Genomic DNA, 13,160 nt, shown 5'->3' with positions numbered 1-13,160 from the left:
CTTGAGCGATTGCTTCTTTGCCTTGCACTTGGCATTATTATATAGAAAAAAAAACTATATTTTATTATAAAAAAATATTAATGATTCGATAAGTCTTCGTCAAGATTCGAGACACGAAACCCAATCAACGATGGACACGTTTAAAGCCTTTACATAAAACTTAGGGTAAATTACTCATTTAGTGCATAAATTATCTGTTTTGATTCATTTTAGTATCTATATTTTTAACTTTTTTAAAATAATACCTAAAGTTTAGTTTTATTTCATTTTAGTACCTTTTTTCAAAATTCAACATTAACTTTTGAAAACAAATTGAAAGTTTAGGTACTAAAATGAATCAAAATTGATAGTTTAAGTACTCAACGCGTTAAGTTTTTAACAATTTTGCATTAAAATGAAACAATAACTAACTTTTTGGTAAAGTTTGAAAAATTTAAAAGTTTAAGTATTAAAATAGACCAAAATTAATAGATTAGATACTAAATATATAGTTTATCCCGAAACTTAGCGCGACGTCACTATACCATAATTCCTCCAGTTGCATTTGCCGACATTTTTTCCCCTCTCGGTGGGCCGGGCTAATTGCTACTTTGAATATAACCACCGTAAAATATATAGATAAATAATATCGTTATCACATAATTTTATTAATTTAAAATGTATTAATTAATTAATAGATTAATAATTTATTAATTTAAGTTTAATACAAAAATAAGTACCTAAATTATGCCTCGAAAAAAAAATTAACGCATATAGAATTTTTCATTAAAAATAGGTGTCTAAAGTTTTCGTTATACTTTTAGGTGTCTACTGTTAAAAAATTGTTAAGTGACACGTGTAATATCTATATTTTTAAAAAAATATTTTTAAATAATATTTTATTTTTAAAAAATTAAGACATGACACGTGTCACTTAACAATTTTTTTTAAAGATAGATATCTAAAAGCGTAACGAAAAAATTTTATGCATCTATTTTTAACGAAAAAAATTTTAAACACCAAAAATCAATTTTGAGTATAATTTAGGCACTTGTTTTTATATTTAGCCTTAATTTAAAGAGATAGTTAATGCCCTTGGTTATTATAACAAAATGGAAGTGAATCATCTATTAAATTATCCGAGTGAAATTGTTTAAAGGTTCAAAGTTTTAAAATAGCTAGTGTTAATGAAAATCATATTGAGGATAAATCTGTAAATGATACAACAACTTTGCAACTAATTACGGAGAAGGAAGTACGCATAACAACAACAATTCTTCATTTTTTTTTTGTTGTAGTATGAGAACATAACATTAAAACTTTTAGATGCAGAAAAAAAAATTAGAGATAAAATATAACTAAATTTAAATTTTAAGAAGTAAACAAAAATAAAATCATATTTTACAAAGTTTTCCTAGTTATATTCGTTATTTTATAGAATTAATAATTTATAACAATGAAATGTCTTTCGAAAAATTATTATCTTATTATTTTATATAAAGGTATTCCGAAAATTATTATCTTATTAATTTATCAAAATTATTAATTTAGACTTTGTGCTTAAGTCAGGATCAAGAAAAATTATTATTTTAGAGATTTATTAATTTATCGAGTATTAATTTAAAAGGGTTCTATTATATCCTATTTTTTATAACCATTGATATTTGATTTATTAGTCAATTAATCCAGATTGGATATTGTAGAGACGATGGCGAATCTTCCAACTTAGTTTGTTCTATCCACAAATGTTATAATTCAAACATCTGACATTGCTTAAGAAATCTAGTACCTTATCTCACTATATCAACTTATTGTTGTTAAATAGAACTATTCTGTTAACGAGTAATTTGTTCGACCTATATTATTGTTTAGACATATAACTATACAAATGTCTTTAATGATTAACTAAATATTTATTTTGAGATCTATCTTTTTGGATTATTTTAATTTTCAATGTTTCATTTTAGAGTAAGAAGGTTTATAATGTTTGGTTGAATAGCCACTTTACCCTTATTTTTTATTGAACATTCTGACCTTAACGTTTTATTTTACAATAAAAAGGTCTCTTTTAAAGCGTTGAATGTTTGTTGACTAATAGGTTCCATCCACGAAGGGACCGTTTTGTCCTAAAATGAAACGTTTAGATCAAAATACTAAAAAAAAGAATATGTACCAAAATAACTATTTAGTCAAATATCGTGTACATTTTTATCATTATGTTTCTTATTTATAATTAAAAATGTATAATTTTTGGATTATTATTTGTTTGGTGAATTTGGATAAAAATTAATTTTTAGTTAATTTTGTCTAACTCAAAATTATTATTTTATATTAAATTGAAATACTAAAAAATTAAGCGTTGAATTTAAATTATAGAATATGTTTGATGTTTTACTTAAAAGTAAGTATCAAATATAATTAGAATGTTTAATAAATATAAATTTTAAATGATAAAAAAAGCAAGTAATTGAAAATATCACTTTTCAGTTTATTGAATTTTTCAACATGCTATCAAGCAAGAAGATTTCAATGTTGAAAAATTAAGTATTGATTATTGTCAAAATCATTTTGTAGTGACTTAAATATATTGTCTTTAAAGAGCTCATTGCGTTGTTGGAGTTTCCATCAATTGTTTTAGATTGGATATATGATCAAACACCCTCAAATTTGGTATGCGTTTTGCGCGGGGATATCAAGTATCGTACTTTGATATGCTTCTTGCATGTTAGTGGTCGGAAATAGAACCTATGACTAAGAAGGTAAACAAACTGAACGTTCAACAAAGTATGACTAAGAATGTAAACAAACCTAACATTCAACGAACTATTCGTCAAGAAGTACGTATATGTTCCACAAGTTCAGGATTTCTAAGTCCATTTGATGGGTCCACGTAAAAAGTAAAATTGAATGATGAAAACATTTCAAATATTAGTCGAAGAGTAGTGAGAACAAATTTTATTTTTTATTAAAATTAATTAATCCTGATACATTATGATGCTTTGAGTACCAGGTTGGATTTACACATTATACCCGCAGTCAACCAAACAGGAAACAAAATGAACCAAAGTGACGGCCAAAATGAGAAAATATGGATAATCACACAACACAGGAACCAAGGCAAATGAGCACAAAAGTAGTATTTATATCCAAGAAATCTTCACCTATTCAGTTTCAGTATCCATCAACAGATATCATTCCTATTTTCAATTCAGTTCCTATAATTTGTATGTTTTTACCGTGTTCCTACTTTCACACCAATCTCTCTCATTACAGATGAACTGGCTCAATATGTACCAACTTCCTCAAAATCCAAATCATCTCCAGTAAAAACGGCATGTCTTTTCTGTGGCAAATTCTGCATATACCAACCTAACATTATACACTCGATTCCTGGAAAAGGGACTTCACTCGAGCTCGATGCCTAGCTCTCTTGCTGCTTCCACGACAATGTTCCGGTCTCCAATCTTACTGGTTAGATTGTAATAACACTTCCACAACTTGAGGGAGAATGGATATGCTGTTACAGCCTTTCTATAAAACCTTGCAAGTATGGCCTCCATGCCCGGAATATTGTCCATTATATCTGCAGCATTGACCCATGCGAGCTCAGGTGGAATTGGGACTGCATGAAAGAATGCATCGACCAAGGTTGAGCTAGCCCAAAACAAAATACTGGAAGAAACGTCCCTACCGTGATCACCTCGGCTTAACATTTTACACACAGAAAACATTAACTCGTAGTTGGATGGTGCCAATGCCAATATGGCTTCCACAAAATCGACTAGACCCTTTGGCTGAGTTAGATTTTGGGGCAAAAGTGATGGGCCGTACCAGACTTCAAGGACCAAGTTCACAAGAGAAGAATCAGACGAGACTGGACTCAGAATGTTTCGAACAAGTTGCTGCACTCTTGGCTTCTCAATCACAGTGATAAAATGTCTAGATAGAGGCTCGCAGACTTGGAAATACCGAGCAATTTCCAAATACATATTCAACGTAGTGATTTGCCAACTAATAGGAACATCACTCTTTTGTGACTCATCATTGAGCAAAAACAAGGCATGCTCCTTTACACAATGATTGAAACTCATGAGAGTAGTGGCGGCCCTCAATGCCTGGTCAATAGCTGAGTGAGCCTCAACTTTATCATTTTGCAAAAAGTTGTAAAGGAAGAGATTAAGATATCCAAACATTATATCCGTATGATTTGTGCTAGGTAACACGACGTGGGACTTCAACATTGAATCCGTTTTAGGAGAGACAAGAGAGTTCCCACCATCTATGGCTTTCAAATTTTCACTTCCGGGGTACTGAACTTTCCAAACCGAGTTATACCAGCGTGTCATGACATTTTTCACAAGATCAGGTTTTCCATTCTGTTGGGCATATTCAGCATACTGATTCCAGATGCAGTGAATTCCAGGGGATTCTTTTGGCCAGTTATGAAGGGCTTCTTCAAACCTGATAAAACTCATATTCTCGGAATCATAGTTTGGCACTCGTGCAGATATCAGAACAAGTTCTAAGCAAGATGGATACACTTTTCTGTATTTTTCAAACATACTTCGACTGCAGTCAGGACTACCGAGTGCAACCAAACACTTAACGTGATTGAGTGCAAAAACTTGAGCTGATTTAACATCAGTTTCACTCCCAAATGATCCGCTATTGATGTATGAGTCAACACAACTTACTACCATTTCTAACAACTGTAGAACCCTTTTCTTTTCATCGTTGCCTATATGAACAGAGGGCCATTCGACTGAAAGGAGTTCTTTCTCAAGCTCTAACCGCTGCACCACAGCATCTGGCAGCTTCCTGTAAATAACCAAGTAAATACAAGAAACCCATAATACACATTTGTCAGAAATGGTTAAGCATGTGAGGATATCAGAAAACATCGAACAGTGAGGCCCATCAGAATTTGCTGTAGCAGGGAAGAGTCTATATACTGTCTGGATGGCTTTCGCAACATTCCCAGACATGCACAAACAATCCATCATTTGCAAAACCAGGTCTAAGATGCATGCACTCATATGCATTACATTCTTTCCACAGGAAGAAGCACCACGACAAAGTGCTGAAATAGCAACCTCATACGCAACCAATCGATCATCCAGTTGTTTTCGACTGTTGATGTACATAAGCCAAAGTTCATATGATCCTCCATTGCTTCTGACCTGAAGACCAAGAGAAGACGTATGCCCAAACAAAAGGTTTGAATTTTATCTGAATTCTCCAAAGGGAGGAACAAGGATGCATGTCTATACATACACATTTTTACAGAGATTCACATTCATACATGCTTAGTTTATGTGTAAGAGGGATACAAAAAAGGGAATACCCAAGATTTGAAGTGCTACCTAAATAGAATTAGAACCACTAATTTAATACCAATGCAAAACGAACTCTTTAAAATAAAAAGAATATGTATTGAAAATAACATAATAGATAAAGTTGCAAACACACAAAACTACTTGAGGGAATATCTTAAGCAAACTGAAAAGAATGACACGTGAACAAACATGCAAACACATATGAAGCAATAATAACAGTCTTCACAGATATTTTCTATTCCACAACCCACCCACCCACACAAAAATTAAAAACCACCAATCCCAAAATTATCATTACTGTAACATGTCTAGTTCCCACCGTAGCAAAGAGATAAAACTACTAATGGAAACCAATGACCCCAAGCAGGTTAAAACAGACAATAAAGATATGAAAAGCTTGCATAAGATGATGGATAAAATAATTAGTTTCCAAATGAAGAGAACCACCGACAGCCAAGAAGTTCCGATATCTATGACGCTGTTAGTGCCAAACGAACTACCATTAGAAGAGTGAATCAACAAAACCCAATAGACATAATACATATCAGATTAGTTACAATTTAACCAATACCACAACTCCAATATCTGAATGTCGCCAACATGCAGAGTCAAAATAATTATTATAACCATGCATATAAATTTACATACTGCAAAAGAGAACATGTGAAGCATATAAATTTACATACCGCAAAAGAGAACATGTCATCCTTTCCAACAAACAGCCTACGGCTATAGCAAATAAGCAGGTAAACCATCCATAGAATTTCTGATGCTGGATCAGCCTCGAGGGACCGTGAAAGCAAAGAAAGAGCCTGCAAATTAAAAAAGTGGAGTTGATGACAGAAACAGAACTGTTGGTATGAGAATATGAGCCACATGTTATCTTGCAGGTTGCTAAGGTTACCTTTTTCATACCCTCCAATTTGTTAACCTCCTGGTTGAGGATAAGCAAAGCCATCTCCAAGGACTGAATCATCGTATCAAAAGATTGGTTGAGTTTTTTCTGAGTACACACCATGAAGGAGTGTCCTAATTAGAATATGGATGTAAACAACACTACACTAAATTGTCATTCATGATACATAAAAATAAATATAAATGTAAATGAGTGGAAGCAAGCACTGAATGAAAGTTGAAAAATAACAGAAGGCATTGCTTTTGACAATCTTGGAGAGAGCACCAGTTTTTTCCCAAGAGAAGACCAAAGGGTTTATCAATAGGAAATTGTATAAAAAAAAGAAATCAGTAATAGAATGTATTCTAGGAAAAATAACCAAGACTTCCCAATTTCTTTCAATCTCACAATTAACAAGAGATTATTAAAGAATAAATGGAAGTTCAACCCTACGCTCACAGTCAAAGGTACTTAAACAACACATACTTGAAAGTACACAAAACAATTTAGGGGAAACAGAGATTAAGTGAAGTTGCCTGCATCTGTACATAAATATTAGGCAGGAAATTTGTAAAGCTAAGATACACAAAAGAAAAGGATTATATAGCTCAAACCCCGAAAAAAGCAAGAGTAGAAAAATAAAATAGAATGTGTCACAAACCGCTATTCCATTTCTACTTCGGAAATATGAGGATTGTCTATTCCAGCTGCCATATACTTCGATACGACCATCATCACCATGCAAGAAAGATTCATCTGTAGGTAAATCTTTCTGAAAAATGCTTGATAGAGATAAGCAAATACTGAAATACTTCCACCAGCAGTGTGCATTTCCCCAAGGAACAACGGATCCGTGTGGATCAGCTTTCAGAATATCTAAGCTGACAATATAAGTTGGTGAAATGAAAACATCATGATATCTGGCAAGTGTTGTTGGACCATTACTTTGCTCTTGATATGATGCCAGAACAAGCTGAGAATCTGCAAGAGGATTATTTCAACAAGGTTAGCAACAAAGCACAGGTTTCCAAATTTGTTAAAAAAAAAAGATTATTCACACCAGCACTGTCAGAATCATCATTTGTATTCAGATATGTATCTCTCTTAGACAACTCCTTCACATGTTGAAAGGGGCATTCATCATTGTTGCATTTTCCTCGAAGCTCATACATGCATAGGGGCCAAGATGGGTCAATTGCAATATCGCACATATATGAGCCCATTCGTTTCCCAGATAAATCACGAATGGCCTCCTCTAAAGAGTTTGTAATCTGACTAGACTGTTTAATTTCATCGATGTTGACGTAAGCAGCCTCTTCACCGTAGACATGATCCTCCCTTTGTCTGGAGATAGGAGACAAGGCCTTCAAATGGCCAATTGCACTCCTCAAAATGGAAGGTGAAAATATTGAAGATGACACTGAAAAGTGACATCCAGCAGAAAATCCATTTTCCGCTACATTTGCTGAAGAGTCAAACTTTAGAATATTATTTTTTTCCTGGTGCTGGTCCTCATTCTCCACAGCTTCTGGTGTAACTTCATTTGGTTTTTCAGGGCCTATATCAGGAAATGTCTATTGTTAAATCATTTTTCAACAAACCAAAATAATGTTGATAAAACATTGTTCACGAAGAAATAATCTACCCGAAACATCAAATTGATGCTTTTTCTCTGCCTCTGAGTGCGTAATACTACCATTGCTCATCTGGGTCTTTTCACTTTCAACATCATTTTCAGCCCCTCGTTCAATAGAAGGCTCATTGTAACATGAATCAATGTTCTTTGATGAAGTTCTCACCCCCAGCCTTGCAAATAGTTCAGACCTCAATGATGCTTCAAGAAGCAAAGAATCCTGATTGCTAGACTCATTATTTGCATTCTTTTCAATTACTTCAGAGTTTTGTTGTTTTTGCTGATAGTCAAGACCAGGTTGATTAGAATCACGGTCCATTAGAGATGTCCCTTCATCTGCTGAAATAATAGGGCTGCACGGAGATCTTAATCCATTAGCAGCATTGTTGCTATTATGAGGAAATGGCTCTGATGTACTAGCATCCTGCTCACTGCATGGCTCAGAACCCAAATTTTGTCCATTGTTATGCTGTAGAGACATATTGTGATGAGCTATATTTATACATTGGACGTTTGCATCGTTCCCGGGTTGATGAAGACTGTCATAGGCAGGCAGTAGTCTATTAGATGTCGGTACAAAGTTCATATTTTCAGGAACATCATCTGAGATATCCAATCCAGCTCCAGTGTGTTCATGTTTCCTGGAAGACCATAATAAACAGGAATTGTCCACAATTAAAGATCTGTAGCGGGCTGAACAAAGTTCCCTCTGACGATAAAGATCTGTACACCTAGCATTAGCTTCAATCAAGGCTCTCTGAGCTTTCCGGTAAGCTTTAAGCGCATTTTTTTCTTCAATTTCACACAAGCGTCTGTGGTTTTGTGCTTCCTCTAGCTCCTTGTCCAGATTTTCCTCAATTTCAATTAAAGAATGTATATTCACATCTACATTAGAATGACCAGAGATATTTACATTACTCAAACAGTTCCACAGCCTTGCAGTATCCTGAGATTTCTGAAATTCAGTGTTAGTAAAGTTTCAGCATAGTCATTATATGAAGCAAGGCCCATCCGATGCGACATAGGACGGGAGAAATTCATTTAATATTTCGATTATGACATTTAAGCAGGGTGGAAAGCAGCTATGATATGTTATAACCACACAGTGCCAGTATTAGTTTTAAGAAACATTTTCAGTGAAGTTCACCTCAAAACGTTAACTTACCGAGTTATTTGGCATAGCAGTGGCACTTATGTTTGTTAAAGCTGCAGTCTTATTTGCTAAAACACTTGGATCAACCACCCTACTGGACCTTTTGGATTGTTGCAAATTCTTAAGCAAGTCGACACCTGCGGGATGAAAGAACCATGTCAGTCAGAGCATCCACAGGATTCTGTAAGAAAATTTAAAAGGATGAACAATTTCTTTTACCATCCTTCACCACTTTAGATGTATCATCTGATGAAATATCAACCAGCTTGTCATCTTTCTTTTTCCATTTAACGCTTGGCATGGCTTTGCTTACTGGAGCTACTTTCTTGCTTTGCTCAACCTTATCCTTGAAATGAAAATTGTTTGTCTCCATTTTTTGGTCTTTTGGCACTGAATTAGATTTTACATAACGTACCTCTGGTTGGGCACCTGAATTTGACTGGGTAAAATTAGAATCGCCGGCTTTCAAGCGTTTCTTCTGTGGTTCTTTTGGATCTATTGAACCAGCATACACTGAAGTTGCAATCCACTTCCTTCCTCCACTATTTTCTAGGTTCATAGTTGCTGTTTCCTTATGTTGAGCCTTAAGCTTCAATTCACTTTCCCGAAGTGCAATCTGCTGCCTCAAGTCCTGTAGTTTACTACTGTTAGAAACTACACCTTGCTCAGGCATAAGATCTTGGCATGCCACATTTTTGTTGCGGGAATTAAAATATCTAACTTGTGATCCTTGATCAACCGAAGAAACAAGAACCTTGGAATTGGCCCCACCATTGGTCTTGGTCATGGATGAGGTAAATGTACGGCTTAAAGGTTTCTTGGGAATTACTCTGGTAATATTCCTAGAAGTCTGTCCTAAGTTGTTTATCTTTTGTGCAGATAAAGTTAGGGGTCTCTGTGAACCATCCCAAGTTGAGTTGGATTTATTTTCAACAGGTTTTTGTCGACTGCATTCTTCCAAGTCACTTCCACTGTCATCATCTGAGAAGCGTATTACAAGATTATTGCCGACTCCAGAAGGTGCATACCAACTACGATTAGTGGATTTAACTAGCAACGGATTCTTCTCAACATTTTTCTGATTCATTGGTGGAATTGGTTGTTGTGAGAGAGCGTCAGCAGCACTGGCAATATTATTTCCAGCAATAGCATTCCCTATATATCAGCAGAACCATTAAAATATAATATTAAAATTCAGAAAACATTTAATTGTTTTCACAATATTAGAAAAACATCTTATATTGTAGGTAAAACGCATTTTCCAGATGTAGTGAAGCCAGCAGAGGAAAAATAAAATCAGCAAAAAAAAAAAACTAAGCACATAAAAAGACTTGCAAAACCATCAAATAGCATCCAAATACTGAATTCCTAGAAGTGCAATTTGAGCATGAGTTTTAATACTAATATACAAACAGGCATTTCAATGGCCTTCAGCTGCAACAAAATAATCTGTGAATACGCTGGAAACATTGAAGCTACTGAGAATCTAGTCACCGACCTCTAGGACTTACCAGAGAGATTTGGTAGTATGGGTTTTACTGCTGAAGGCACTACATTAGGCCTCGTAGGTGGGGCAATAGTACCACTAGACTGTGCAGTGGAGTAATCCAGGTTTGCCTGGAAAGAAAAATCATTTAATACAAGAAAAGTCTGGTACATACTTTTGCTACAAAGTGAAAGAAAAAAAAAAGAACCCGAAACAATAGACAAATATATATTGAGCAAGATAGACCTTCGTATATTTCAAACGAAACAAAGTTACCACTAAAAGCTCTGCTTCGGATCCAATATTTTACAACAGCAACGAGTGTAACGTAAATAAGCATACTAAAAAATACAAATATAATCTATTTAGCCTTCAAATCTCAAAAAAGAAAAAACTTAAACAACGAAAAAAAGAAGACTCCGACCTTCATTTATCTTATTCAAGACAGAAAGCGATGAAATATTTTCTTTCCCTTCTCCTCGATTTCTCAGCAACCAAACACAAACAGCCCGCTACCATAATCAAAAGCTCATAAAACCATATATATATGCACAATAAATCTGTAAACTTGGACAAATGATTTTTCATAGAAATGAACACTTCCCTATATCTCGACAGCAGCCAAAAACCAGTTAAACAAACGAAGAAAAGATGTATAAGGAAATTAGGGTTAGAGAGAGAGAGAGAGAGAGAGAGAGAGAAGTATGATTACGTCGTCGTATGAATCGGAGAGCTCGCCTTCTTCTTTAGCTTTAGAGTCTTCGATGTTTTCGGTAGGGTTTACATTCGTTGAATTTGAAGCCATGGCTTTGGTTTTAAGCTAATCGTTGTCCATGAATATAATAATATTTTTTTCTTTATCCTTTTTCCCCCTCCTAGACTTTCTTCTTTAGTCTCAATCGTGAGGTGAAAAAAGAAAAAAAGAAACCGTCCCTTGAGCGTCACGGTGAATTGGGTTGTAGAGGAAAATTGTGATGATGGGAAAGAATCGAGAGGCGGGCGGAATTATCTTAATGTCGGCAATACCCTTACTCTTGTTATCGATTTACGAACTGGGGGACGTCCGTTCAATGTTGCCGATGTGGACAGCTCAGCTAAGAACAACAACAACAAAACCCAATTCTCATATGTATGGGGTAAAGGGGAGGTAGGGTAGTAGGCTACCCCCAACGTCAGATTGAGAATAGCTTCCTTGAAAGACTTCCGGCAGTCAGAAAATTAAAAATATAGACTACTTTTTCACATTCAAAATATCATTTTGATTATATTTTCATCATTAAATACTTTTTTCACATTCAAAATATCATTTTGATTATATTTTCATCATTAAATACTTTTTTCCCCTAAAATCATACTCAAAATTATTTTGATTTTATTTTAATCATTTTATATTTAAAAATTAAAAATTTAATAGAACTAATGACATGATATTTTTTATTTTTCAATGATTATAATCTTAGTGACGGAGCTACATATAATTCAGGGTGGACATTTGTCCATCTTAAAATTTAAATTTTCTTCGATTAGTTTCTTATTTGTACTGATGGTGCACACCCTGAAATATTATTTGTGTCCACGCCATTCGAAAAATTTATGTGATTAGCATATGCGTGTCCACTCTAAAAAAATATTTCCAGATCCGTTACTGTATTATCTTATAGTGATACGTCAGCATCACTATTAATTTTTAATAATGAGTGAATAAAAAAATTAAAGCGTAACATTAGAGATGATTTTAAAAAATATAGTTAAATTATTAAAATAAAATTACATGAATAATTGAATGACTGAATGCATAGTTATATAAAACTAAGCATGAATTTCTGCTTTTGTATTTAGATTTCGACACAATTAAATACGTAGTCAACTACTAACGAGATTGGTTCAAGTGGTAAATATCTTGATATCATTTAAGCAAAGTTTTATGTTCGAGTATTTATGTAGAAAATTTTCATTGGGAGATTCATCCGCCAAAGCCAATGTACGACTCGAGTTGGTTCGAATTCGTTAGGTCGAAGCCCTAAAACCAAAAGATAAAAAAATACATAGTGAGCTTAATATATATGTATATTAAAAGCTAATTATTATTTTTAAAGTAATTCTAACTTATCTTTATTAACGGTGAGTTATTTATTATTTTAACAAAAATAAAATTTAACATTTATTTTTTTTAATTATGTTTGCCAATCATATTAAAGGTATATTTATACACTATAATATAACTACATAAAAATATCCTTAAATTTTGAATTTTTAGATATGTTTAACTATTATAAAGCAATTCCATATTAATTATTTGTGTCAATCTTTTATTATAAATTATAATTATAAAATTATATAAATTTAAATTATAATAAAATTAAGTATTATAAAAAAATATTCATCTCCACATATTTAATTAAATATTGTTAATCATATTTCCTCTTTTTATTTCGCAAATGCAACTATAAAATTTTGAGTGAAAATTCATTCTGAAAAGCAAACTTTATAAAAGTAAATATACATTAATTATTGATCTAGTTATGTACTTTTATAATTTTGTCGAGTTTTGATACTCAGTGTCCACTTATTTAAGTAGAAAACGTCAATAAAAAAAATAAAAATTATAAAAAAAAAAATAATGAACGCCGCAGCAGAGATCCCTGACGAACAACAACTCCGTAAAAAGCAGAGATGTC

The 13,160-nt window shown here is 33.4% G+C and overlaps 1 protein-coding gene across 3 annotated transcripts; it reads right to left on the bottom strand.

Moving 5' to 3' along the window:
• Window positions 1-3,093: 3,093 nt before the first annotated feature.
• LOC120193179 lies at window positions 3,094-11,321 on the bottom strand. 3 transcript variants are annotated; one of them, XM_039195754.1, is made up of 10 exons: window positions 11,195-11,321; window positions 10,508-10,613; window positions 9,216-10,151; window positions 9,009-9,133; window positions 7,856-8,798; window positions 7,271-7,768; window positions 6,872-7,191; window positions 6,220-6,318; window positions 6,002-6,127; window positions 3,094-5,159 (listed from the first exon to the last, which is right to left on the bottom strand). In XM_039195754.1, the coding sequence occupies exons 1-10, from the start codon at window positions 11,285-11,287 to the stop codon at window positions 3,384-3,386; spliced, it is 5,022 nt and encodes a 1,673-aa protein (XP_039051685.1). In that variant the 5' UTR covers window positions 11,288-11,321; the 3' UTR covers window positions 3,094-3,383. The 3 variants fall into 3 exon arrangements, with proteins under 3 accessions (XP_039051685.1, XP_039051686.1, XP_039051687.1); XM_039195755.1 differs by having other exon boundaries at window positions 7,856-8,789; XM_039195756.1 differs by lacking the exon at window positions 11,195-11,321 and adding an exon at window positions 10,907-11,135.
• Window positions 11,322-13,160: the final 1,839 nt, after the last annotated feature.

Source organism: Hibiscus syriacus, unplaced genomic scaffold (genome assembly GCF_006381635.1).
Source record: "Hibiscus syriacus cultivar Baekdansim isolate YM2019G1 unplaced genomic scaffold, ASM638163v2 tig00116989_pilon, whole genome shotgun sequence".
NCBI lineage: Eukaryota > Viridiplantae > Streptophyta > Magnoliopsida > Malvales > Malvaceae > Hibiscus > Hibiscus syriacus.
Note: the sequence above shows the minus strand (reverse complement) of the source record. Positions and strands in the feature narration are given on the sequence as shown.

Bases quoted from the DNA above. Each gene is read 5' to 3' on its own strand.
- LOC120193179 (XM_039195754.1), bottom strand. From the start codon at position 11,287: ATGGCTTCAAATTCAACGAATGTAAACCCTACCGAAAACATCGAAGAC. The intron at 8,799-9,008 runs GTAAGTTAACGT...ACTGAATTTCAG, and splicing joins CTGCTATGCCAAATAACTCG to AAATCTCAGGATACTGCAAG. The intron at 7,769-7,855 runs GTAGATTATTTC...TTCCTGATATAG, and splicing joins GCATCAATTTGATGTTTCGG to GCCCTGAAAAACCAAATGAA.